This window comes from Barbus barbus (genome assembly GCF_936440315.1).
Source record: "Barbus barbus genome assembly, chromosome: 38".
NCBI lineage: Eukaryota > Metazoa > Chordata > Actinopteri > Cypriniformes > Cyprinidae > Barbus > Barbus barbus.
Window position 1 is genome coordinate 15409567 of NC_136716.1, and position 25242 is coordinate 15434808.

General features: G+C 37.4%; 2 protein-coding genes across 2 annotated transcripts; one reads left to right on the forward strand and one right to left on the reverse strand.

Moving 5' to 3' along the window:
* Positions 1 to 1376: 1376 nt before the first annotated feature.
* Positions 1377 to 4465, forward strand: LOC306858012 (homeobox protein SIX3-like). Its single transcript, XM_079398349.1, has 2 exons — positions 1377 to 2676; positions 3612 to 4465. Exons 1-2 carry the CDS (start codon positions 1985 to 1987, stop codon positions 3799 to 3801), a joined length of 882 nt encoding a protein of 293 aa, XP_079254475.1. The 5' UTR covers positions 1377 to 1984; the 3' UTR covers positions 3802 to 4465.
* Positions 4466 to 9502: 5037 nt separating this feature from the next.
* On the reverse strand, positions 9503 to 11079 carry LOC306857893 (homeobox protein SIX2-like). Its single transcript, XM_079398161.1, has 2 exons — positions 10510 to 11079; positions 9503 to 10065 (listed from the first exon to the last, which is right to left on the reverse strand). Exons 1-2 carry the CDS (start codon positions 11067 to 11069, stop codon positions 9753 to 9755), a joined length of 873 nt encoding a protein of 290 aa, XP_079254287.1. The 5' UTR covers positions 11070 to 11079; the 3' UTR covers positions 9503 to 9752.
* Between the last annotated feature and the right edge of the window lie 14163 nt (positions 11080 to 25242).

Consider the following 25242-nt stretch of genomic DNA (forward strand, 5'->3'; position numbering starts at 1 on the left):
ATTCTGTAATTCTGTGACAGATTTGTAAATGTTGTTAAACCATGCCACCCTGATAAACCGCCCTAAGCTTTCCCGTGGATTATTAAGACTTCTCCAGCGACGAAAATCCAAAAGTAAACGCAGATTAATTTTGTATCCTGTTATTTGTAACTTTAATAAATGGTTTGACCGTCGACCTAATGCGTGCTTGAAAGTGTGTTTCCTCCGATCTAATGCGAGGTGAATGTGACTGTCCCTTTGACCGTATATCATTTCAAGGCCATTTCAAAGTTCAGCTGTGCACTAAACTTAAATATACTCTGTGAATATGTTAGTCAGTAGTTGTATAACACCAATTAAATACAAGTTTCAGTTGGCCTATATATTATCCTATTTTTTTCCCGCTTAAGAATCAGTTTTTAAATAATACATAATAATAATAATAATAATAATAGCTGATGATGATAATACTAATAATAATAATCATCTCTGCATTAAAAGTTTTTAAGCATTCAAATTGAAGTCAATATTTATTAACTATAATAAGCTGCTATTGCAGAACTGTAGTGGCCATAATATAAGCTATCCTAAATTTAGATATTTATGTTTCTTTAAGTTTACAAAACGTGCTCCTTAAAGCGCATTGGTTGATTTTTGAGATCAGTTCTTGTGTAAATAGAGGTTCATATTTGCAATGAACACGATATTCAACCAATTAACTAATCCTGATGAACAAAGACGTCTCGTTACTTGTCTACGGGGCACGAGATTAGTGCTTTTGTTTGCAGTTATTATTATGCCAACACCTGTAGCCTAGAAAAGATAATGTTTAAATCTGGTCTTGAAGCAATGCCATTTTTAAAATCGTTCCAAACGCATATAATTATAGCAACGAGTTTTTCTTTTCTTTCTTTTTCTTAATCTAATACCCAATTAATCACTAATGATAAATCTTGCAGACATCACCGCCTTTTAACTGTACACATTAATATTTAATGTAAGACAGTAGTGCCCACTGGAGAGAAGGCCATTAAGCGCTAAGCCCCAGGATAAACAGACAATTAGGCCAAGTGAATTAACTTGTTTATGGCTTAATTACACGCTTTGTGCAAACAAAAAGCCTTGTGAAAGAATGTTATTTGACTCAGGCCTAACAACCCGATCTTGTTTCGTGCTGACATTTTATCTTGCCTTTTATACTGATAAAGAGGCGAAATAACTAATAATAATTACATGGAATACGCATTATGTTGTAGGCTAATAAAAACGTGTATTTGACCATTACCGATTGAACAAAAGCTTAGATAATTATGTAAATAAATAAATAACATTTAATTTCACAAATAAGTGCCAATGTTTTTGAGGATCGATTAATTCAGATGTTATTGTCTTTAAAAGATTTAATCCATTTATTATGTTAACGCCTTTTCTATCGCTTTTTCCTGAAAAAAAGTGCTTATGCACGAACAACTGTAAAATAAATTTTCAGATTTTTCATGTAAAAAAATAACTCCCAGTCCTTCTACGTTATATAAATGTTTGGTAGGCCTAAATAACGGCGGGTTATTTATCTGTTGGCTAGCTTGCAAACTTTCACGCCCACGCGCGGAAGCATACTCGCAGTAATATAGCAATATTCCAACTATTAATCCTCCTACCGTCGAGTGAACTGGCGCACCATTCGCCAGCTTGAAACATCCCGCAGTGAGTGGCCAGTTTTGATTGGAGCGATGATAAAACCCCGCGCTCGAAGCAAATGTGGAGAAGGGCAGCGCGCACTGGCTAATGACGGGAAAGCTTGACAGTGATTGGCAGGGCTGCCATGACAACCACAGCAAGACACCAGGAACACCAATAGAAAAGCGAAACAAAATGTTTCATCTTTGCACTCGAAGTTGATTAAGGGTAGATATTACGCGTTCGGTGGCACAGCAGCGATAGCGGCGCAAACACGACGTCCGTTTTGCCGTCTTTTCCCGTCTGTTTGTCTCTGTCCGGCGACTCCATGGTTTTCAGGTCTCCTTTAGAGCTTTATCCCTCACATCTTTTCTTGCCCAATTTCGCGGATCGCCCTCTGCTTCTAGCGGGCAGCATTCCCAGAGCGAGATCCCCGGAGGACTTACCGATGTTTCAGCTGCCCACCCTAAACTTCTCGGCGGAACAGGTGGCCAGCGTGTGCGAGACGCTGGAGGAAACTGGGGACATCGAAAGACTTGGACGTTTCCTTTGGTCCTTGCCCGTGGCACCGGGAGCCTGCGATGCCATCAACAAGCACGAGTCCATCCAGCGAGCCCGAGCGGTGGTCGCGTATCACACTGGAAGCTTCCGTGAATTGTACCACATCCTGGAAAACCACAAGTTCACCAAAGACTCTCATGGAAAGCTGCAAGCGATGTGGCTCGAAGCGCACTACCAAGAGGCAGAGAAGCTGCGCGGTCGTCCCCTCGGACCCGTTGATAAATACCGGGTCCGCAAGAAGTTCCCTTTGCCACGGACCATCTGGGATGGCGAACAGAAGACGCACTGTTTCAAGGAACGGACTCGCGGCTTGTTGAGGGAGTGGTACCTACAGGATCCTTACCCCAATCCGAGCAAGAAAAGGGAACTGGCACAAGCCACTGGACTGACTCCCACTCAAGTGGGCAATTGGTTTAAAAATCGAAGGCAAAGAGACAGAGCGGCAGCTGCCAAAAACAGGTCAGTTTAATGGGTTGAATTGAATTCGGAGAGGAAATCAAACGAATACTTGCGTAGATATAAAGGCAATTTGTAAACCTCAATAGACAGCTGTCACACAGCCTGCACGATGTGCTCGATCTTGATAGAAAGAAATCGAACAATATTATTTTAATTATTTTGCGAAAAAAAAAAACAACAACAGGCATTTTGCTATTGCTTTTGAATTTGCAGCATTAAAATTGCAGACAATTTCTTGAATTGTAAAAGCTTTAGAAAACGTGTTATTTTGTTTGGCGTTTTGAATGTAAAATAATGACTAAATGTATGGTTTTTAGTTAATTAAGCGAGTAAGAAATTACTCTTGACAGCACAACAGCAAAAATCAATTTGCAGTTTAGTTATGCTAACTGATTTTATTTTTTCCCAGAAACAATTCAATTCTTTCACCTCCTTTGTGATATAAAATTTTTTATTTATACAATTTATAAAATAATATAATAACGTATACGTGTTTTGAAAAATGTATATTTGGCAGTGTATTGCCATATAGTTTTCTTCAATTGCTAAATAAATTTACCAAAAACAAACACATAATTTTCATGTAGTGTAAACTGATATAGCCTTATCAAATACATAATGCCATTAAATATGGCTAGAGCTCATTATTTATAATTAGAAATAAATTTCCATTTTTAATTAATAGAAATGAATGTTTATGAAAAATATAAGCGTGTACATAAATTCAATATAAATAAACATCCTTATATAAAAATCGACTTGTGTAACTAAATTGATTTTTACTCTTTTTGGTGTGATCTCACATTTTAAATCAGATTTGTTATTGTTAGAGACACTGTAACCCGTCGAATTCGAACAATACCGTCTGTGATGAATGTATAGTTTAATATTATATTGCATAAATAATCTTATTTTCTGACTCCTTGTGTTTTTAGACTTCAGCACCACGGACTGGGTCAAAGCGGCCTGCGCTCCATGTCAGAGTCCGGGTGCACACCGCACAGCTCGGCCGAGTCCCCTTGCGCGGCCGCCAGCCCCACTACCAGCGTCTCCAGTATGAATGAACGAGGCGACGGCGGGACCATTCTCTCAGTTACTGACAGTGACTCTGATTTCGATGTATGATGCACCGTCAGACAAATATGGAACATTTTTGCCCAGAGAAAAATGAACTTGTGAGAAATTTGGCAACATGGGGGCCGGCCATTTTGCCACCTTGTGTTCGACAAAAGGAGAAAAGCATGCTGTTTTTCCAGCGCTTCAACGGACTGACGCCCTTTCCTTTCATTTCCAAGGCCTACACTACCATTTTGCATGTTCATTTGTGAATATTTTGCATTTTAAAAGGCATTTATGAAGTGGAATCTGAGAAAGTAGAACTGCTCAATGAAATGAGTGAACCGGAGAGACAATTTTGTAATTTTGTGTTTATCAGACAATCGTTGAAGTCAAAAGCACCTTTATCCCCCCTCGTCTTTTACTCGACAACAGATGTTCATACTAATTTTATCTCGAGATTTATATTGAATTGTCCATGTCTGATTCAAAGTTTTCCTTAGGTCTAGGCTTGTCTAGATATGCTTGTATGATATCGCAATTACGCCAGTCTCTTTCCTGCAAATTTCTTTATGTTGTGTCCATAAAGCGTGAGTAACTGTCTGTTAAGTGCTTGGAGATTTTAAGTGTTTATTCATTCTGCTCGTTTTTATACTGTAAATGGGTTAATGACGCTGAAAACACAGTCTTATGGGTCACTTTTATGCAAATAAATATAATTTAATATAATGACTATCAGAGTATTATTTGTTTATTTAATGAGTTGACATTGTGGCATTTTGTCAAAAAAAAGGACAAATACATATTTGCTATTGCATTAGTTCGTTTTATCTTTATTTTAGGAGTGTCTTCGTGCGAACATGTCCACGTTAATCAGAACTAAAAAAAAAGTCGAAGAGCTGTTATTGCTTTCGTTCTTTTATTTCTTGAATTCTAAACGTTCGTTCAATTTTAACTATTATTATTATTATTATTATTATTGAATTAGTGGGATTGCTTATTGGTGCAAACAAGTTTAAAATAAAATGAATTATATTTTGCCTATAAATCTGAATAAAGGGAGAGTAGCTTACAGCTTTCGTGTTGCCAGTGCACATGTATATGTATTTTCTTTTCCATATTGATAATGGATGGAAATGTTTTATGCTTCTGGCAAAGGACAATAGAAAATATTCGTAATGCAGTATGAAACTATACTTTTTTAAAAATAATTGGCGAGTGTAGAAGCAAAAAATATAAATAAATACTGACAAATAAAATCAATTAATATATTACAAAGCTTAGACTATTCTTTCAAATTAACTGTTTTTTATTGATTTATTTTTTTAAAGAAAACAAAAAATAAATACAAATTAAAAATAAATGGAAAAAGAAAACCGGTCATCAAATTCCGACGTGTTAGACGACAAACAATTATGATCATGAATCGTAAAAGCTTAGGTGACCATGTACACACCTTTAATTATTGGTCTTGTTACAGTAGAAATAAACACAGATGAAACATTACTATTAAACACAAAACTGAACGTCCTTGTGGACATATCAACGAACGTTAATATATTAAATAAAATCGAGTTTTATTTTAATTTATCATTTATTTTTAGTGGCTAGGCTTATGTTAACCAGGTAGTCAAAAACTTACTCGCCAATACGTGGAATAAACTAGTGCCACCACATTACTTACACATTATTCCAAAGAATTCACTGTAATCACCTCAGTTTCAAAACATTTATCTGTCTAATAATGCCATCATTCAGTTTCAGTCTTCTCTCTTACTACCACCATAAGGCTAAATAACAAGAGGATGGTTTGTTTGTGTGTCCTAATAGCATTCCATATAAGAGAAAGAGTATGTCGTTTACTGTGAGAGGATTTTTGTTCCCTCTTCTCCCCTTTGATTTGATCGCTTAACTGAGCACAACTTTTTATTCGTGTTTATTCACGCGGCAGTTCCCCTTGACCTGGATTCATTGAGCTGCGCTATAAAATCATCTAAACGCGACGCGCCTCTTTAGCACACCAGAAATGCAATTTAGTGCAATTTCAAGGCTACACTTAAGTTTAAACTTAACATGTTAATAGTGAAGTAAATGTAGTGAAAAATTACTAAATTTGACAGCTGCAGTGTTACCTGTAGCTTAAGTCTACTTCACATTTTCTGCTTAATTTGATAAATAGCCGATATTGAATGAATCAATTTATAAATTAACCAACTTGGCAAAATATTGCCAATTCGATTGCAAATAATCAATCTGTGTAAATAAAAGCGTTTCAATATAGTTTTTAAACAGGCAATCACTCAAGTCACAAGCTCTGGAACAAAAGTTTCTTTCGCCTGAGGATGCAACAGTAGCCTACGCCGATAGAGCGACTTCCGTTTAGAACAATATCGGACGGTAAGTCTACAAAACATAAGTAGTCCTTGTCATTATCACTAAGGCTATTATAGATTTACATAGGCTACCAGAACACGGAGATAATCACAAACATTGAAGTGTTGTTTTAAACATCTCAAAGGCCTGTCAGCTGGCTAACTGTAGTCTTTTGGGGCCCTAACAGAATATTTGCGCATGACTGAGGAACCTCAAGAAACTGAGGCTGAAAGACAAATTAGAATTTTACAATTCACGCACTCATGAGACACACGGCCTCGGCGCACATTAGTGGTCGGCGAAAGTGCATTTTGATTCTTATAAAACATTTCATAATATTACTTTGTGATAGTTTTGAATTTACCTTTAAGAATCGCTTGTGGTTATTTCATTATATTCTTAAACGGTGCTCGCTCACAGTCACAGTGAATCTGAAAACGACTGTTTGACTGAAATGTAAAGCTTTAGGAAGAGCGACAAATGTGTCATGAACTTTTTTTATATATATATCCTATTTGTGTGCTTATGTCGCCATCATGCGGTGACTATTGGATAAAACAATCTCAAACAACAAATTTAAAAAAAAAAAGCTGAAAAATTACAATGAACCCCAGATTGTAACTTTTGCACCACTTAAACCCTAAAAGACTGCACTTAATCATGCATTTCTAGTTTTAGCAGGTTGAAATTAGTGAAGTTTTGAAGTGGAGCAGCTTTTAAAATATTCTGTAAATTTTATATTCTGTAAATCATATCTTCACTTACTCTGCACTTATATGTATATAAAACACTATATTCTTGCACTTCTGGTTAGATGCTAACTGCATTTCATTAGCTCTGTACTTGTACTCTGCATAAATGACAATAAAGTTGAATCTAATCTAATCTAATCTAATCTAAAAAAGAAATGAATTGAATTGAATGTATTGTAATGGAAGATGTGGGCCTTGTAAGTTTTTCAAATGTTTGATTAAAGACATTGTTTAATTTAAAATTATTAACATAAAAAATATGAATGGAAATATTTAATCCTCACTGATTTGTTAGCTTTTCATCCATAACTTTAGGCCTAGGCACTTTGATGACAATAATAGTAACAAATTCCAGTAGAAAGATGATAAATTCTTGCTTTCACATGAAAAATATGTGAATAATGTGAGTCCTGTGATGATGTGATGGTTTGGGGGAGTTATGCTCCTTCGTATAATAAGAAATTAAATTCAAGTTTATTTGTATAGTGCTTTTCACGATACAAATCATTGCAAAGCAGCTTTTCAGAAAATTAAAGTTTTCATTTTAAAGTTTCTACATTATATTACTTGACTATGTCAAGTTGATGTCCATATGGCAGAAATGTATAGTAAAATCATACACTTAGTTAATGACATGTAATCAAACAGACGGTGAACACTATTAACAGCATTGATTATATGTTGCGATCAAACTTTGGCCAAAATTTGGTAGTTTTGTATGTTGCTTCAGGGTTCCCATACGGAACTTAATAGTCAGTGTTGGGGGTAACGCATTACAAGTAACGCGAGTTACGTAATAACATTACTTTTTTCAAGTAACTAGTAAAGTAACGCATTACTTTTTAATTCACAAGAAAATATATTTTTCAAAAAAGTAACACCAGTAACTTTTTTTCCCATTTAATGACTGACAGTGCGCTGTGTGAACATGCTGTTACTGTAGTTCTAGGCTAAACGTGAATGTGCATTAATTCATCTCACTCACAAAAAACAGATTTAGTATTCATCAAAATGAATTAAAACAGTGAAATGCAAACTCAGAATATGATGCAAACCTGCAATAATTAAATATGTTAAACAACACAAATGTGTCTAATCCCATTTTATTAACCAATGTCTTTGCTGCTGACCTTTGATGATCCAGTTCAATCATACTAATAAGCAAAAATGACTTTAGATAAACTAACAATTGTGCTTCATTGTTTTTAATTGCTGAAGAGTGTTGAACCTTCTTCTCCTGTGTTCTACTTTACAGACGTGAATTTACTTTTCCTTCAGCCTGAGGTTTATTCATTACACTTTTTGGTGTGAAAGGGCTTTTACATTTGCTATGATTAGAACTTCTTGTATTAAAAACAATCAAGCCCTGCTCATATTTAAAAAGTAACGCAACGCATTACTTTCCATAAAAAGTAGCTAAGTAACGTAATTAGTTACTTTTTTATGGAGTAACGCAATATTGTAATGCATTACTTTTAAAAGTAACTTTCCCCAACACTGTTAATAGGTAGCCAGTGCAGAGATTGTAAAATTGGGGTAATATGATAATATGTTCTTGACCTGCTAAGGATCCTAGTAGCTGCATTACCTGTAGCTTGTTTATTGCAGATGCAGGACAACCAGTGCATTACAATAGTCCACTCTGGAGGTCATGAATGCATGAACTAGCTTTTCTGCATCAGAAACAGGAAGCATGTTCCGTAGCTTGCCAATGTGTCTAAGATGGAGGAATGCTGTTTTTGTAACATGGGAAATATGATTTTCAAAAGACAATTTGCTGTCTAATTTAACACCCAGATTTTTGACTGTAGAACAGTAGGCTACATCCGTCTAGATGCAAATTGTAATCTAAGAGATTTGGTGTACTGTTTTTAGTCCAATAAGTACTATCTCTGGAAATAGTTAAAATGATCTCAGTAGTGATTTTCAGCTTTATCAAGGAAAGCGAGTAGGTTTAGGCCACTGCTTATAATTACATACTGATACCAGTAGGAGGCAGTATAAGGTCATAATTTCGCTTAAAAAAAGGAACAAAATACAAGTTAAAAACGAAAGTTGCCAAATGTTATGCAAAAAAATGAAATTCTGTTTTATATTATATAGAGAATTACTATTCTTTTTATAGCTCTTTTCGTTTTAAGTAAAATCAAAGTTGTGCTAAAATTACAACTTGCAACGATAGCCTAGCCTACTTATTACCGAGGAAAAAATTATGAAGAGCTTATAAAATTATGAAAAATGACAAATTGTTGAAACAATTTGTGCAAATTCTTTTTATATATTGTTATAAATAAAGAAGAAACGATTTTTGGAGTGCTATGTTTTGGCATACTGCACTTTACCAGATAATAGATTTATAAAACATGGACATTCATACTTTTTAATTAAAGAAGAAATAAAATAAAGGGTTTATGTATCCAAACATGGCAAAGCGCCATGCGTTATGAAAGAAAATCCATATAATTGAAGGGCCTGGTAATTACTTTTTTTTTACATGCTACCATTTTTCTGATATAATTCTATTGGCATTTTTTGCAATAATAATTCAGCAGAAGAGATTCTGTCGATTCTGAGATTCGCTTTCGATGAAGCTATTAAAATTGCATACGCAGTGACCTGTAAATGTTCAAGGAGACACACATTTTGACGTTATTAAATATATATTTTATTAGTTCATTTTATAGCTAGACATATCAAAAATGATCCCTTGATTACACTGAATTGCTACAGAAATTTTATGGAAACAGTTTTCACGTAGGCCCGTCATCTGGTAGTTCTTGGAATTTTAGGTTGGTAGGTCTAATGTCCTCTAAGCTTGAGTAATAAAATGTTTGGTAGCCTATGATAACGAAGCTAGTAACTGGGGGGAAAGTCAAAGATGATGTGTTTTATTTCTTATGATCCAAGTTCCAGTAGGCTGGCCGTCATGGGGTTGAGAAGGCCGTCGTGCATGGAGAAGTGGTGGTGGCTCTGAGCGTCTGAGGCGCTGACGGGGATGATGGAGGCGCTGGGGCCGGGCGGAGGCGCGAAGCTGTGCAGGGGTGGCAGACCTGAGCTGGAGGGCATAAGGATGGTTGGGCTCATGGAGCTGTGATCCGGGGTCGCCGCGGGAGATTTGTCGTCCTCTGAACTTTCGCAGAGAGATTTGTTTTCGTTCACGTGAGAGGTCAGTGGGTTGTGGCCGTTTGGATTCGCACCATCGTTTTCCCTGTTGGAGCAGATCATTCACATTCATTAGCGGGCCAGCAAAAACAACAACCACCGCTTATGATGGACTTAAAAACACCTGACTAAATGAGGCAAATAAAATATGATACTTTTATTTTTCTCCATTAGGAGGACATTTTAGGCCTTTTTTAAGTTTCAAGCAAAAGCTATAGGCCTATTTATATAAATGTTTATATATATATATGTATATATATATATATATATATATATATATATATATATATATATATATATATAATATATATATTCTTCAACTTTATTTTATACAGTTACAACAATCATACGTTAATCATATCTTAGGTAAATCCCTTCTTAAGCCCCTATTTATTTATTTAGAATTTCTTTAGATGCTACAGTCATTTTAGTGAACATTCCTCCGCTGTTCGTTTGTTTAGCGTCTTGAGAGTAATGCTGTTCTTCCTACCTTTCCTTTGCTTCTGCTGCACGGTCCCTCTGCCTCCTGTTCTTGAACCAGTTGCTGACCTGCGTCGTGGTGAGGCCCGTGGCCTCGGCCAGTTCTCTCTTCTCTCTCGGAGAAGGGTACGGGTTGTGAGTGTACCACTCTTTAAGCACACACCGGCTCTTCTCCTTAAAACAGTAGCTGGTCTCCTCTCCATCCCAGATGGTGCGAGGCAGCGGAAACTTTCTGCGCACGCGGTATTTTCCCACTGCGCCCAGAGGACGACCGCGTAATTTCTCCGCTTCGATATAGTGAGCTTTCAGCCAGAGCTGCTGTAGTTTAGGGTGGTTGTGCGGAGAAAACTGGTGGCTCTCTAATATTTTGTAGAGCTCCCTGAAGTTGCCCCGGTGGAAAGCTACCACGGCTTTCGCTTTCAATACGCTCTCGTTTTTTTGGAGGTGCTCACAAGCAGGTAAGGACCACAGAAAGCGCCCAAGACGTTCGATACTCCCACCTTGCTGAAGGACCTCGCAGACGCAGGCAACCTGCTCTTGGGTAAATCCAAAAGTTGGTGGCATAGACATAGTTCAAGGCAATCGAATACCTGGTGTCCCGCACGTATCTTAACGTTGTTTTTTAAAGCAATATCAACTCAAGCAACGAGGCTCCAACAACTGAAGAATTTCAGCTCTTGATGTACATTTTCCATGAAAAGATGGTTTAAAATCAGTCCACAGCGAAAAACCAAAAGCAAACCTAACAGTTTGTGTCAGTGTCTTGCATTGCTCAATCACTTAGTTGCAGTATCATGACGCGCTAATCATTTAATTTTTACGCGTTCTCGTTGCGCGCAATAGATTCTTTCCTAGACTGTCCTTAGCTATCAACCCGCCCTCTGGTTATCATATCTCTTACAGAGTGCCTAGTGTGTAAGGACGGCTGGCGCATCCTCCTGGGGAGTCATACAGGCAAGTGTGGAGAGAAGCTGTGTCGCAGAAACTGACCCTGCCTCTTGGAGATAGAGTGGCACTTGGATGTCATGCACCTCGGGGGAAGGAGTGCGCGCAACACACTCCAAAAACAGACACTGCTGTATTATAATCTCAAATAAAGGGGGAAACCAATAGCTACACGGTGAAATGTTTTTGTTATTATTAACAAAAAAGTTTTGTGGGGGAAGCTACTGCCTGAAAATATTCTTTTACACTACTGTAGTTTCATTTCCATGTTTTGTTTGCATATAGGCGACACGTGAGTTTAGCCTACGTCCTTTTTTAGACTAATTCAAAATCATTGTGCAAGATGCAAATCTAAATAAAGTTAAATATGAGAAACAAAGTAAATGTGGAGAAATAAATGAAATATCGCTTCAAATGAATCGTTTTATTAGAGATGGATGGCGGGCACCAGAGGTTTGCTGGATTTATGTTTGTGACGAGAAGTCTCTGGTGTCGTGTATCTGACGAGTTATTTTGGAATGTAACGTGACTCCAGCGTACTTTTTCATATGGACATTGTAATTCTAGCATTTGGTTCCAGAGGGACACAGATATTTAGTAAATTCGTTTTATGGTGAGCTAATATATACAGTATACGCCAGCTCTCACCGAGTCATGAAAATATTTTGATGTTAGTTTGCATATGAAAGCAAAACATATTAGGCCCTTTTAGACCGGATATGCTGCACACTGATTTTAATATATTTTATTACATTACCAAATATGGTAGTTATAAAAAGATGACCGTAATATAAAGCGCAATTAACATTCTTAAAAATATGTATAGGTTGCTTATTGTTTTTTGTTATTTAGGTAACAAAAATTACTTATTTAGGTTTTACTTATTTAGGTTCAGCAAAGAATTGAAGAATAAAATAAATTTTAAGTTGTATAGAAGTTTTTGACGTTACATTATAGATTCTTCAGATTAGTGTTAGAATAAAGGGTTCCTTGTAGAACCTAAAAAATGGTACCCTTTATTCAAAGAGTAACCATACATCATCTCACATATGTATTTATGCATTGTGTTATTGTCATATTCAGACATCTTAGCACAAATATGCTCAAGTTAATATATATTAAAAACAGAAATATTATGATGCACAATATTCAGAAACAGTGGTCACGTATTTCCCCCAAGAACCTTTACATTTGCATGGCATGTTTCACGTTTGCATTGTGGGATATTGTGCTACATATTTTACTTGTCTTTTTGTAAAAAAGTCCACACCCATCTCAATAGCCTACCGACACACATGCTCATTCTCACACATGCGCATGCAGACGTAAAGAGTTGAGTTTTCAGTAAAAGGACCTGATTGATTATACATGGCTGGGATCATTTTCCAGTGAAGGGGAGGAGGTGTCTGAGCAGCCGTTAGCCAGTCTGAGACCTCCTGAGGGCAGCCGCAGCAGCAGAGATGGCCGATGGTGGATGTTCAGAGAGTAGCTTCAGCTCGCAGAAGGACAGAGGGAGTCAGTTTGAGTCCATTTTGAAAACCATTCTTTATTCAGGGGAGCTGCTCCACGCTAGCTTTGCTGTGTCATTCTAAACTATGCGTCAGAGACAGTGAGCCGAGCTTAGCTGCTGTCTGGGGCTCCAGCCTCTGACCTTGATGATGGAGAAGTGAGGAGATGATGGAGAGAATGTTTGCCTGCTCTTAAAGGACTAGCTTACTCTTTGATTAATTAATTATTGTGCAATGATTGCTGGTTTCTCCTAAATGATAGTTCACCCAAAAATGAAACTTGGGTCTCACCATCACATCGTTCCATACCTGTATGATTTCTGCAGAACACAAAAAAAAGATATTCTGAAGAATGTGTAGAACAAAGAAGTAATGTTTTTGTCCACACAATGAAAGTAAATGGGGTCCAAAACAATATTGGATGCCATTGACTTTCACTTCATGGACAAAATTAGATTTTTCTAAATCTTTTTGTGTGTGTGTGTGTTTGATCTTTTTTTGTGTGTTCTTTTTTATGTTTATGAAGGTGAGTAAATAATGACAAATGCTTCCATTTTTGGTGGACTACACCTTTAAAAGTTAATCATATTACTTAAAGCAATAGTTCAGCCTAAAATGAAAATTATGTAATTATTATTAGTAATTATTTAGCAACTGGGGAGGGAAATGGAACAGAGTGCATAGGGCCCAGAGTCTAAGAGTTGATGGCCCCCCACACTGAATGGGATTTTGAGGGGGCCCCATAGCAAATTCTGTGCAATGGACCCAGAATCCCTAGCAACATTTTGAAAGAAGTTGGTAACCAAAACAGTTTGGTTGACTTTGAATGTATGGAAAAAAGAGTTAAGACATTTCTTTTATGTTCCATAGAAATAAGTCATTCATGTTTAGAATGCCATGAAGATGAGTAAATTATGACAAATTTTTCATTATGGGTGGACTAAGTAATATGGAATCATAAAACCCAAAAATGATAATTCTGTCATAATTTATCTTCATGCCATTCCAAACCTATATGACTTTTTTTCTTCTTCTGCAGAATACAAAAGAAGATATTTTGAAGTATGTTGGTAAGCCAACCATTTGGTTATCATTGACTTCCACTGTATGAACAAAAACAACAATTTCGAATTGTTATATTTTATGCTCCACAGAAGAAAGGAAGCCATACAGGTTTGGAATGACATGAGGGTAAGTAATGATACCAGTTTTTAATTTATGGTTAAACTATTTTAATTTTTACTTTTCCATATGTTTACAGTTAAAACAACTGGCATTCACTGATACATTCACAATTTTTATTAACTTTTAAATACACTTTTCTTCTTTGAATAAACTCTTGTGAGAGTTACAGCACGCTAAAAGCATTTTACACCCTGTGATCTGGCATCCTAGGAAATGCACATCACCACCTGCACGGACAGAGAAAGAACAGGCAATCCAAGCAGCTCTCTGCACACACCTGCACCTGTCTAATGTTTCATGGGCCATGAGCGAGAAAGAGGTCTGCTAATCTGCCCACACGGCTGGGCAGCATTGCTTCTTCCTGGAGGCCCATTGCTGACTATGCAGTGGCCTAAGCCTTTTTCTTTATTGAAATCAAGGCAGTTGTGTAGGGGTCCATGAGCAGAGACACCCAACACCCGGCAATCACACTGTCCTCCACTCACAGCGCACACTCTAAATGATTAATGAAGCTGGCTCACCTTCCCTCTGAGGAGGGACGCGAAACCCGATAGCGCCGGGAGAGACTGCGCTTAGCCGCGCCTGTGTGTGTGTGTGTGTGTGTTTGCATGAGCACAAGCACTAGGAGAAGACGTGTAGGGCTACAAGTTTCATCAGTGTCGTCTGGTCGTTGACGCAGAGAGAGTTCACAGTAGTGTGTCGGTAACATTTTTGTAGAAGATGACGACTGGCTAGAATTTGACTCCTTTCACATGATAGTTCATACCGATGTTCCACCACGTGCATCATTTCAAGCTTTAACACAGTTAATCAGAGTATTGCGCCATTATCTAAGATGCTAAATCATGTCAGTGCTTGTTCTCTTTCTCTCTCTCTCACTCTCCTTCGCTTGTTCCCTTGTGTGTTGGCCCCCTGGGTGATCAAGTTTCAGCCCTCTGTCCTCCTGGCAGGCAGAGGGATTAAATGTTCATGCATAGGGAAGTGACACCACCAGTGTCTGGGCAGGAACATGCTTCTCAGACTGTAATCAAAGCACTATCTTTCATTCTCTCTCCCACGTCTCGCTCTCATTTACTCACATTAATGTTTTCTTGCTTATTTTCATATGCTCGTTTGGGATGACTTTCTACACTGTTTAAGATTTTTTGAGATTTTTATCCAATAAATATCATGAAAATTTGTTTCGGTCAAGTGATATAATCTCTGGTGTAAGTATATTTGCTAATCCGTACCAATTACAATAATGTCGTTATGGTGTGTAATGTGTTGAAACACCTGTGACATAAATCTAACTGTGTCACAGATCTTATTTACAGCTGATCCTTCGCATTCCCAAGTGTTTTATTGGGAATGCTGTCTTATAGCAGATGAGCGGCCCGGTCAGGAAGTGGCTGCCCTAATGTTTCATATACATTTGAGGAATGCATCCATATGTGCGGTGTAGAGTACTGTACATGGCACTGTCCTGTACAAGCCTTGCTGTAAAATGTTCTGTAAATGGGCTGCTGATGTAACACTCCATTTGATCCTTTAATGTATTAAAAATACATACAGTTGAATACAGTCTTGAATAGATTTCTTCTATGAGGAGCATTTTCATTCTGATTCAAAGTTCCTTTTTATTATGTGGGGGTCAAAAATTTAACAACAACAAAAATGTTTGGGTGATAAAACTGTCCTGAAATTATAATGAAGGAAAAGCCTCATAAAAATAAATTATTGAAAGAAAACCTTATTAAGAATTTGGCATAATATTTTTTAATTTTGAGACATAAGTCACAAGAACCAGAAATTGCAATAGTCTTTTCTTCCCTATTGTGACATATCAGAGTAAAGTGGCTTCTTGAGTGAGTTAAAAAAGTAGGATAGGACTTGATTTTCTCCATTGGGAATTGATTGGATTGTTGGATTGCTATAATGTGCTATGTGTTATAATTGTTTCATATAAGTGGCATGTTGCTAGAAGTGAGGAATTGAAACTTGTATTGGACAACATTGCTACAAGCCTTCACGCCAATGTACATGTCATCAGAGAAGATGAATATACAGTATCTCACAGAAGTGAGTACACCCCTCACATTTTTGTAAATATTTTATTATACCTTTTCATGTGACAACACTGAAGAAATGACACTTTGCTACAATGTAAAGTAGTGAGTGTACAGCTTGTATAACAGTGTAAATTTGCTGTCCCCTCAAAATAACACACAGCCATTAATGTCTAAACCGCTGGCCACAAAAGTGAGTACACCCCTAAGTGAAAATGTCCAAATTGGGCCGAAAGCGTCAATATTTTGTGTGGCCACCACTGTTTTCCAGCACTGCCTTAACCCTCTTGGGCATGGACTTCAGATAGAGGATGCCCCACAGATGCTCAATAGGGTTTAGGTCTGGAGACATGCTTGGCCAGTCCATCACCTTTACCCTCAGCTTCTTTAGCAAGGCAGTGGTTATCTTGGTGGTGTGTATGGGGTCGTTATCATGTTAGAATACTGCCCTGCAGCCCAGTCTATGCTTCAGTATGTCACAGTACATGTTGGCATTCATGGTTCCCTCAATGAACTGTAGCTCCCCAGTGCCGGCAGCACTCATGCAGCCCCAGACCATGACACTCCCACCACCATGCTTGACTGTAGGCAAGACACAATTGTCTTTGTACTCCTCACCTGGTTGCCGCCACAAACGCTTGACACCATCTGAACCAAATAAGTTTATCTTGGTCTCATCAGACCACAGGACATGTTCCAGTAATCCATGTCCTTAGTCTGCTTGTCTTCAGCAAACTGTTTGCGGGCTTTCTTGTGCATCATCTTTAGAAGAGGCTTCCTTCTGGAATGACAGCCATGCAGACCAATTTGATGCAGTGTCCACCCACCCGTTCAACCTCTGCAGCAATGCTGGCAGCACTCATACGTCTATTTCCCAAACACAACCTCTGGATATGACGCTGAGCACGTGTACTCAACTTCTTTGGTCGACCATAGCGAGGCCTGTTCTAAGTGGAACCTGTCCTGTTAAACCGTGTTAAACACGGTCTTGGCCACCGTGCTGCAGCTCAGTTTCAGGGTCTTGGCAATCTTCTTATAGCCTACGCCATTTTTATGTAGCAACAATTCTTTTTTTCAGATCCTCAGAGTTCTTTACCATGAGGTGCCATGTTGAACTTCCAGTGACCAGTATGAGAGAGTGAGAGCGATAACCACATTTAACACACCTGCTCCCCATTCACACCTGAGACCTTGTAACACTAACGAGTCACATGACACCGGGGAGAGAAAATGGCTAATTGGGCCCAAATTGGACATTTTCACTTAGGGGTGTACTCACTTTTGTGGCCAGCGGTTTAGACATTAATGGCTGTGTGTTGAGTTATTTTGAGGGGACAGCAAATTTACACTGTTATACAAGCTGTACACTCACTACTTTACATTGTAGCAAAGTGTCATTTCTTCAGTGTTGTCACATGAAAAGATATAATAAAATATTTACAAAAATGCAAGGGGTGTACTCACTTCTGTGAGATACTGTATATAATAATAATGCAATTTGACATTGAGGAATGTTGTTTTTAAAGTATTCCACAATCTTTTTACGCACTCTTCACAGATTGGAGAGCCTCTGCCCATCTTTACTTCTGAGAGACTCTGCCTCTCTAAGAGATCCCTTTTATAGCTAATCATGTTACAGATTAAAATAATTTAAAATAAGTACTGCAATATTCTGTAATGAAAATCTAACAAAATATCTTAACAAAAACTTCACTGCTTATTAATATGACTTTTAAATGACAAATGAAATGGGTACGACCAACAAAGTCATGTTAAAAATGATATTTACTGTATACAAGAAGAAACGAAACAAATTATAACATTTTTTAAAAATGAAATTAAGTCATTTATTAAAATATTTAATGATAGGGTACAACGGGGCTAAAGGCGCCCCGGGGTTAAGGGACCTTTTGATATTATTTTCATCTAAACCACTAGATGGCACAAAAACATGGCTTAGCACTCTCCAAAACATCCGCTTTTCAAGATGCACATGTATATTTATCTTTGACGCGATCGCGCGCAGCAGCACAGTTTATTATGTGATTACTTGATCTAATATTTTATGTTTTTTTTTAAATGTTGTAGATTTAAGTAGCAAATGAGAATCGCTAAAATTAATGCATAGATATTTTGAGACAAAGGTCTTCTTCATGATTTTAAGTTTTATTTGATATAATTAAAGCAATAGTTTTTAAATAACGAAAGAATATGTAAAAGTACGGTATTTGGGGTAAAAAGCGCTGTTGGGGCTAAAGGCGCACAGTAATTAACATGATAATTAATAGATCGCTGACTTTTCCATTTGTTGACATGACATGGTTAGATTCAGATGGTAAATATCATATATTATGTTGGCAGTCCATATTAGAAATAATCACCATGTTTAGAATGAAACCATCATATTTAAAAACATGATATTAATCATATCATATAATAAAATATAATTTATTGTTACTACTGTAAATATATAATCAATTATAATTTGGTCTCCTTCAACACTTTCAGAATCTTTACTTATTAAAATGATTTTGTTTCTGTATTTTAAAATATATTTTTATATATTAACATTTTAATGACAGTATACTTATTGAACAAAAAAAATATTTTTTCAAAATAAGCAGACAATAGTACAAACTTTGCTAAAGTGATTGTTTTGAACAAGTATTAACTTAGACATTATTTTAAAAAACATTATTTTAGCTGAAGTATTTGTATCAATACCATGTGCCTTTTACCCCATGCTGGTGGGCCTTTTCCCCCGTGTGTGGGGTAAAAGACCCCTCTTGCCACCTCATACATTTATAAGATTTTTAAACAAAATAAACAACTTGAATGATTTATTTTCACACAAAATCTGTTGCTCCATTAATGTTCAATACGACGTATATATTTTTTCTGCAATTATACATTTTAGGCACAGTGAATAGCACATTTCTTCTTAAAGGTGGGCCTTTAGCCCCGTTGTACCCTACTTCTAGGGTCATAACATTAAACCTTTCATGAAGGTGGAATAAAAGATTTTTAAAACAATATGAAAAAACAATGAACACAAAGAGTATACTTTTCTATAACTTGACAAGATATTTTAATTTTCTTTATCTGGAACACAAATACTAATTATTAGCTTATTTGCCTGAATAATTAATTTTCCATACCATAAATGGTATTGTACCGTTGTACATTCCACCATAATTCCATCAAATTATGCAAGTAATAGATCTTTTGCATACAGTGATTACGGGAAACATATTTCGTAACCACAAATACAAAGTTAGTTTATGAACAGTTTAATATTTCAAAAGAGCAGTCAGTGCCCAAAATCAACAAATTATTACCATACGCTCTGTCTTTCAATACAGCTGTCAAGAAAACATACACACTAACTAGAATACAATGGAATGGAACGAGTGCTTGAAGTCAATCTTAGTTTTGTACTCTTTGGACCATTAAGGACTAGTTAAGTTCACAGATAACCTGTTTAAAGTGGCCACAGCCTCCCTCTGTGATACTTGTTGTTGTTTGTGACTGTACTCTCAAAGAGCTTCTGCTTGTTCTGGTGTTATAAAGAGTGTTCTGTAAATATTTTGTAACCGTCTACCGTGCCAGTGAAACCATACACTCTCTACAATGTGGAAAACATTCTGACTACATACTCGTCTTCTGCTTGCCAGAGACTGAAAGCAGATCTTGGGACTCAGGAACAGGAATCAGTTCAGTTGACTGGGTCATCTGACCTGTTCTAAGACAGCTGTCCTGCTCTCAAGCCCCGTTCCCCGTGCTAAACGGGGGTCAACACATTTAACCACGAAGTTATGGAAGCAATTTGAGGAATAAGCAGAGAGAGGCTTTTGGGGAAGCCTGTACATGACTCTTTTCGTGCTATCTGACCTTTCCATCATGAAACTCTAACTGCTAATTCAAATACCAGCAGCATTCGTAAAACCGCACAAATCGGCTTCATCAAACTCATGAAGGGTTATAAATCAACAGCGGGGGCCTGTTTTTGGAGTCTGTCAGTGTAAAGAGCTTTGTGTGTAAGATTAGGTCTGCATGCGATGCATGTCAGTGTGCATGTATGTTTGAAGTTTCTGAGTCTGAACAAGGTTGTTAGGCCTGTGCTGATAGGTCTAAATGTGTGCTAATGACAAAGTGTTAATGGAGGGTTGGGTTGATATTGACACTCTAAACCTGTGCTATTCCCAGTGGACCAACGGCAGGATTTGACATTGTGTTTGGGGCGGTGCGTGTGTGTATGTGAGTCTGTATACGTTTGCTGGTTTGTAAGTGTGTGTGTGTTCATTGTCAATGGCGCTGAGTTTCCTCAAGGCCCTCGAGGCTAAGCAGAATGCGGTTGTCACTATTTTATTTGAGTAAATAGGCTTCAAAAAACCCGACTTTTACGCATTTAAGAATAGAAATAGGTCACTATAGGTCACTGGATAGATGGATGGTTGTAAATTACTGTAAAGCTTTAAAGGCATAGTTCACCCAAAAATGAAAAGTTTGTCATCATTTACTTACCCTCAAGCTGTATGATTTTCTTATATTTTAAAGAATGCTGACAGTAGCCATTGATTTCCATAGTATGGAAAAAAAAAAACAGAAAGAAATTCATAAAGGTTTGGAACAGTTTGAGGGTAAGATGATGAAAGAATTTTAATTTGTGAGTAAACTATCCCTTTTGAATCCATCCTTTGATTTACAATGTATGTATGCTATTTTCATATATATATATATATATATATATATATATTGTGGTGGGAGGAGCAAACGACAGACACAGTGGGCGTGGCGTCAGGCCTCGGAGAGGTTTTTATTAAACAAAAATATCAAAATAAGTGTCCAAGGGGAAAAAGTGTCCAAAATAAACGGGGAATCTGGTGTCCTCGTCTAGCTGCGGGGGGATCGTGAAGGAGGGGCAGTGTTCGAGAAGGAAGGGTCCAGGAAAGGGGCGGAGTCCGGTGGCCGCACGCGCTCCCGTCTGGAGGTCCGGGGCGCGGGGGACGGCGGCTTCTGTAGCGGCTTCGTCTACCTCCTAATCCATTTTCCTCATTAAAGCTGTTAAATACACAGTCTCAGTCTTTTTGTCAGATTTGGAAATACTTTTTGCTTCAAATCATAGTTTGTAATGTTGTGAATCACCTTGCTTTATAACTTTATAACTTTTAAACAAGGACTTACTAAAAAATACTCTATAGGAAGAATGAATTGGAGAAATACTCCCAGGAACATCTCTACTAGCATGAGAATATAAAAGGGGATTGGCATCAACTGCTCATTCATACAGTAGCATGTAAGCCGTTGTGTCCCACTCAGCCTTCCCTTTTCATACAACTGTAACATCTGTCCATGTAAACTTTAAAGCAAAAGCGAGACTTCCATTAGGCCTATGTTTTTTTTCAATTAATTTTAGCACAATTATAAAAATAAGTAATTATGAATTTTAAATGCACTCTATGGATCCTTTTACCTCTCATTTTCCTTCTTTTTTTTTTTTGCCTAACAGGGGATTTTTAATGCAAATACATTTGCATGGCTGGACTCATGGTTCATAGTTGTGTTAGTTTGCGACAAAAGTTCTGCAGCTTTACTTAGTGGCCTAATTACACGCAAGCATTGCTGAGACAAGGTATTCATAATATAAATATAATATAGCCAATAATATAACCATATTCACATTATATTAAATTACTCACTAATTGTATACATACATACATACATACGGTATGTATATATATATATATACAGTATCTCACAGAAGTGAGTATACCCCTCACATTTTTGTAAATATTTTATTATATCTTTTTATGTGACAACAAAATTTGCTGTCCCCTCAAAAAAAAATAACTCAACACACAGCCATTAATGTCTAAACCGCTGACTACAAAAGTGAGTACACCCCTAAGTGAAAATGTCCAAATTGGGCCCAATTAGCCATTTTCTCTCCCCGGTGCCATGTGACTCGTTAGTGTTACCAAGGTCTCAGGTGTAAATGGGGAGCAGGTGTGTTAAATTTGGTGTTATCGCTCTCACTCTCTCATACTGGTCACTGGAAGTTCAACATGGCACCTCATAGCAAAGAACTCTCTGAGGATCTGAAAAAAACAATCGTTGCTCTACATAAAGATGGCGTAGGCTATAAGAAGATAGCTGCAGCACGGTGGCCAAGACCATACAGCGGTTTAACAGGACAGGTCCCACTCAGAACAGCCCTCGCCATGGTCGACCAAAGAAGTTGAGTGCACGTGCTCAGTGTCATATCCAGAGGTTGTGTTTGGGAAATAGATGTATGAGTGGTGCCAACATTGCTGCAGAGGTTGAAGGGGTGGGGGGTCAGCTTGTCAGTGCTCAGATCATATGTCGCACACTGCATCAAATTGGTCTGCATGGCTGTCGTCCCAGAAGGAAGCCTCTTCTAAAGATAATACACAAGAAAGCCTGCAAACAGTTTGCTGAAGACAAGCAGACTAAGAACATGGATTACTGGAACCATGTCCTGTGGTCTGATGAGACCAAGATAAACTTATTTGATTCAGATGGTGTCAATCGTGTGTGGCGGCAACCAGGTGAGGAGTACAAAGACAAGTGTGTCTTGCCTACAGTCAAGCATGGTGGTGGGAGTGTCATGGTCTGGGGCTGCATGAATGCTGCCGGCACTGGGGAGCTACAGTTCATTGACGGAACCATGAATGCCAACATGTACTGTGACATACTGAAGCAGAGACAGGGCTTCAGTGGCAACCTGTGAAGCTCTGGTGAACTCCATACCCAAGAGGGTTAAGGCAGTGCTGGAAAATAATGGTGGCCACACAAAATATTGACACTTTGGGCCCAATTTGGGCATTTTCACTTAGGGGTGTACTCACATTTGTGGCCAGCGGTTTAGACATTAATGGCTGTGTGTTGAGTTATTTTGAGGGGACAGCAAATGTACACTGTTATACAAGCTGTACACTCACTACTTTACATTGTAGCAAAGTGTCATTTCTTCAGTGTTGTCACATGAAAAGATATAATAAAATATTTACAAAAATGTGAGGGGTGTATTCACTTCTGTGAGATACTGTATGTATGTATGTCTATATATATATATATATACACACACACACACACAGACACACATACATGCATACAGTATATACAGAATATTCATATATGCATTCTAGTGTATGTATATACCATACTAGATAGAAGAGATGACTTGAACAGTATATGCAAAACTAGTCAAGAGATTTGTTATCAATATCACTCATAATACCACAGCTGAAACGTTCATTTAAATCCCAGGATTTTGTATAGTGGTACACACGCCCAAAGCAATATACACCCAACACATAAAGAAGGTATTTTTGGCTTAGTTGGTTGAACTGAAATGAGTCCTCAGTAATTCACTGGAAGAGTTTGGGGTGTATAGGTTTACAGTGTATGCCGCAGGCACATCCTCTCACTAATGTTACAATGCAATGTTATACCACCATTGTTCAGATCCAGAAAATGACACTTCCCTTAAGGGCATGCACATCAACATACATGCTCCACACGACCCCACACCCCTCTTAAACCAACTTGATTTGGCTAAAACATAATCCATCAACAGGCAAAAGTTGCTAAGGTACAACAGATCTCTAGCGTGTGCACTGAGAAACACTGTGGTGTCAAACAGTAAGCAAAACAATGCAATAACTGACTTGCAGTTAATATGTATATCTTGGAGTATTTTAATTTAAATGTTCACATTGTTTCTATAGTGACAATTTTATATTTTAAATATTATTTTATTGTTTCTGCAAAGTACTTGTAATTTAATATTTTTAATCTGGCTTTTTGTTTATATATGGAGATTCAGAAACAGTTTATATGCTGTTTGTGGTGCAATCTGATAATAACCATCTAACTAAACAGGTGAGCACCTGCTTTACATGGTTTACATCCAACAAGATAAGTACATGCTAAAATTGATTTTGGTTTGCATTCAATTGCTTGGACTCATGGAGTAACCCAAGTACGTAATCTTTTTCTTGGCCTTGGATTCCCCTGACCTTTCCACAGTGGACACCTGTGTGATAGCAGGTTTGCTCACCAGAGAAGAGGAGAAAGGAGTGTGCTGTGAAAGGACCACACACTCCTGTGCAGCTGAATCTAAGAGCGAGACCACCTTTCCCTCACAATGGTTGGAATTAACCAAATCAATACACCTTTGTGCTCCTTAAGCAGAGAGGAACTAATGCCAACCGAGGTCTCAGACTTTATTTGAGAGCTTTAAAGAGCAAGATCTTGTACCTTGTAATAAGTCTGTGGCTGGAATTATAAGAACCTGTTGTTTGCCAATCAACTTTCAGAGCTAATGCTCCTAAACATGATCGGTGTAATATAACATGTCAGACTGAAATGTTAATCAAGCTTTCAAAGACAATTATTCCTTTTGATCAAACTAATTCCTTGTGTTTTCGTTTACATTATGACAATCAATACTCATCGCGATCCCACAGCAACACAGGATAAAATTAGCAAAATTTTTGCTTGAATACAAAGTAGTGAGTATGTTACAAACCCAAAACAGAACAACAGAGGAAATCAGCAGTGAAGTTCCATATTGTGCACTAACATGCGCTAATCTGTGTGACAGTATGGGTATGATTATGGCAGAATATAATTAAAGCAAGGTTCTCTCTCTTCTGGAACATTTGAGTATTAGAAAACTTGCAGAATGCTTCTTTGTTATCTGAACGAAGAAACGGAGACTTCAGCTTCATCCTGCTTTTGTACTGGAACAGAACTCTCTTTTTTAATTAATTAATTATTATTATTATTTTAAATATTCAATGGTTCAATAATTAGACTGATTTTATATTCTGTTTTCATGAAGTTGTATTGATGCATAATTCAGAAACATTAGAATTGTTTAAAAAATGTAATCATATCTATAGCTTTGTCAGTCTTTTGATTCACTGGACATCTAAAAATTGAGACATAAAATACCACAAATACCTCAAATGAAGCAATCAAAAGTGCTGTTCAAAAGCATAAAAAAAAAACTGTTGTAACATGCAGATC

What these genes read in the sequence shown, in the direction of transcription:
- LOC306857893 (XM_079398161.1), bottom strand. Translation starts at nt 11,069, where the DNA reads ATGTCTATGCCACCAACTTTTGGATTTACCCAAGAGCAGGTTGCCTGC. An exon ending in GCAGCAGAAGCAAAGGAAAG is followed by an intron (nt 10,066 to 10,509) that starts GTAGGAAGAACA and finishes CTGCTCCAACAG; the next exon opens with GGAAAACGATGGTGCGAATC.
- LOC306858012 (XM_079398349.1), top strand. Translation starts at nt 1,985, where the DNA reads ATGGTTTTCAGGTCTCCTTTAGAGCTTTATCCCTCACATCTTTTCTTG. An exon ending in GCGGCAGCTGCCAAAAACAG is followed by an intron (nt 2,677 to 3,611) that starts GTCAGTTTAATG and finishes TTGTGTTTTTAG; the next exon opens with ACTTCAGCACCACGGACTGG.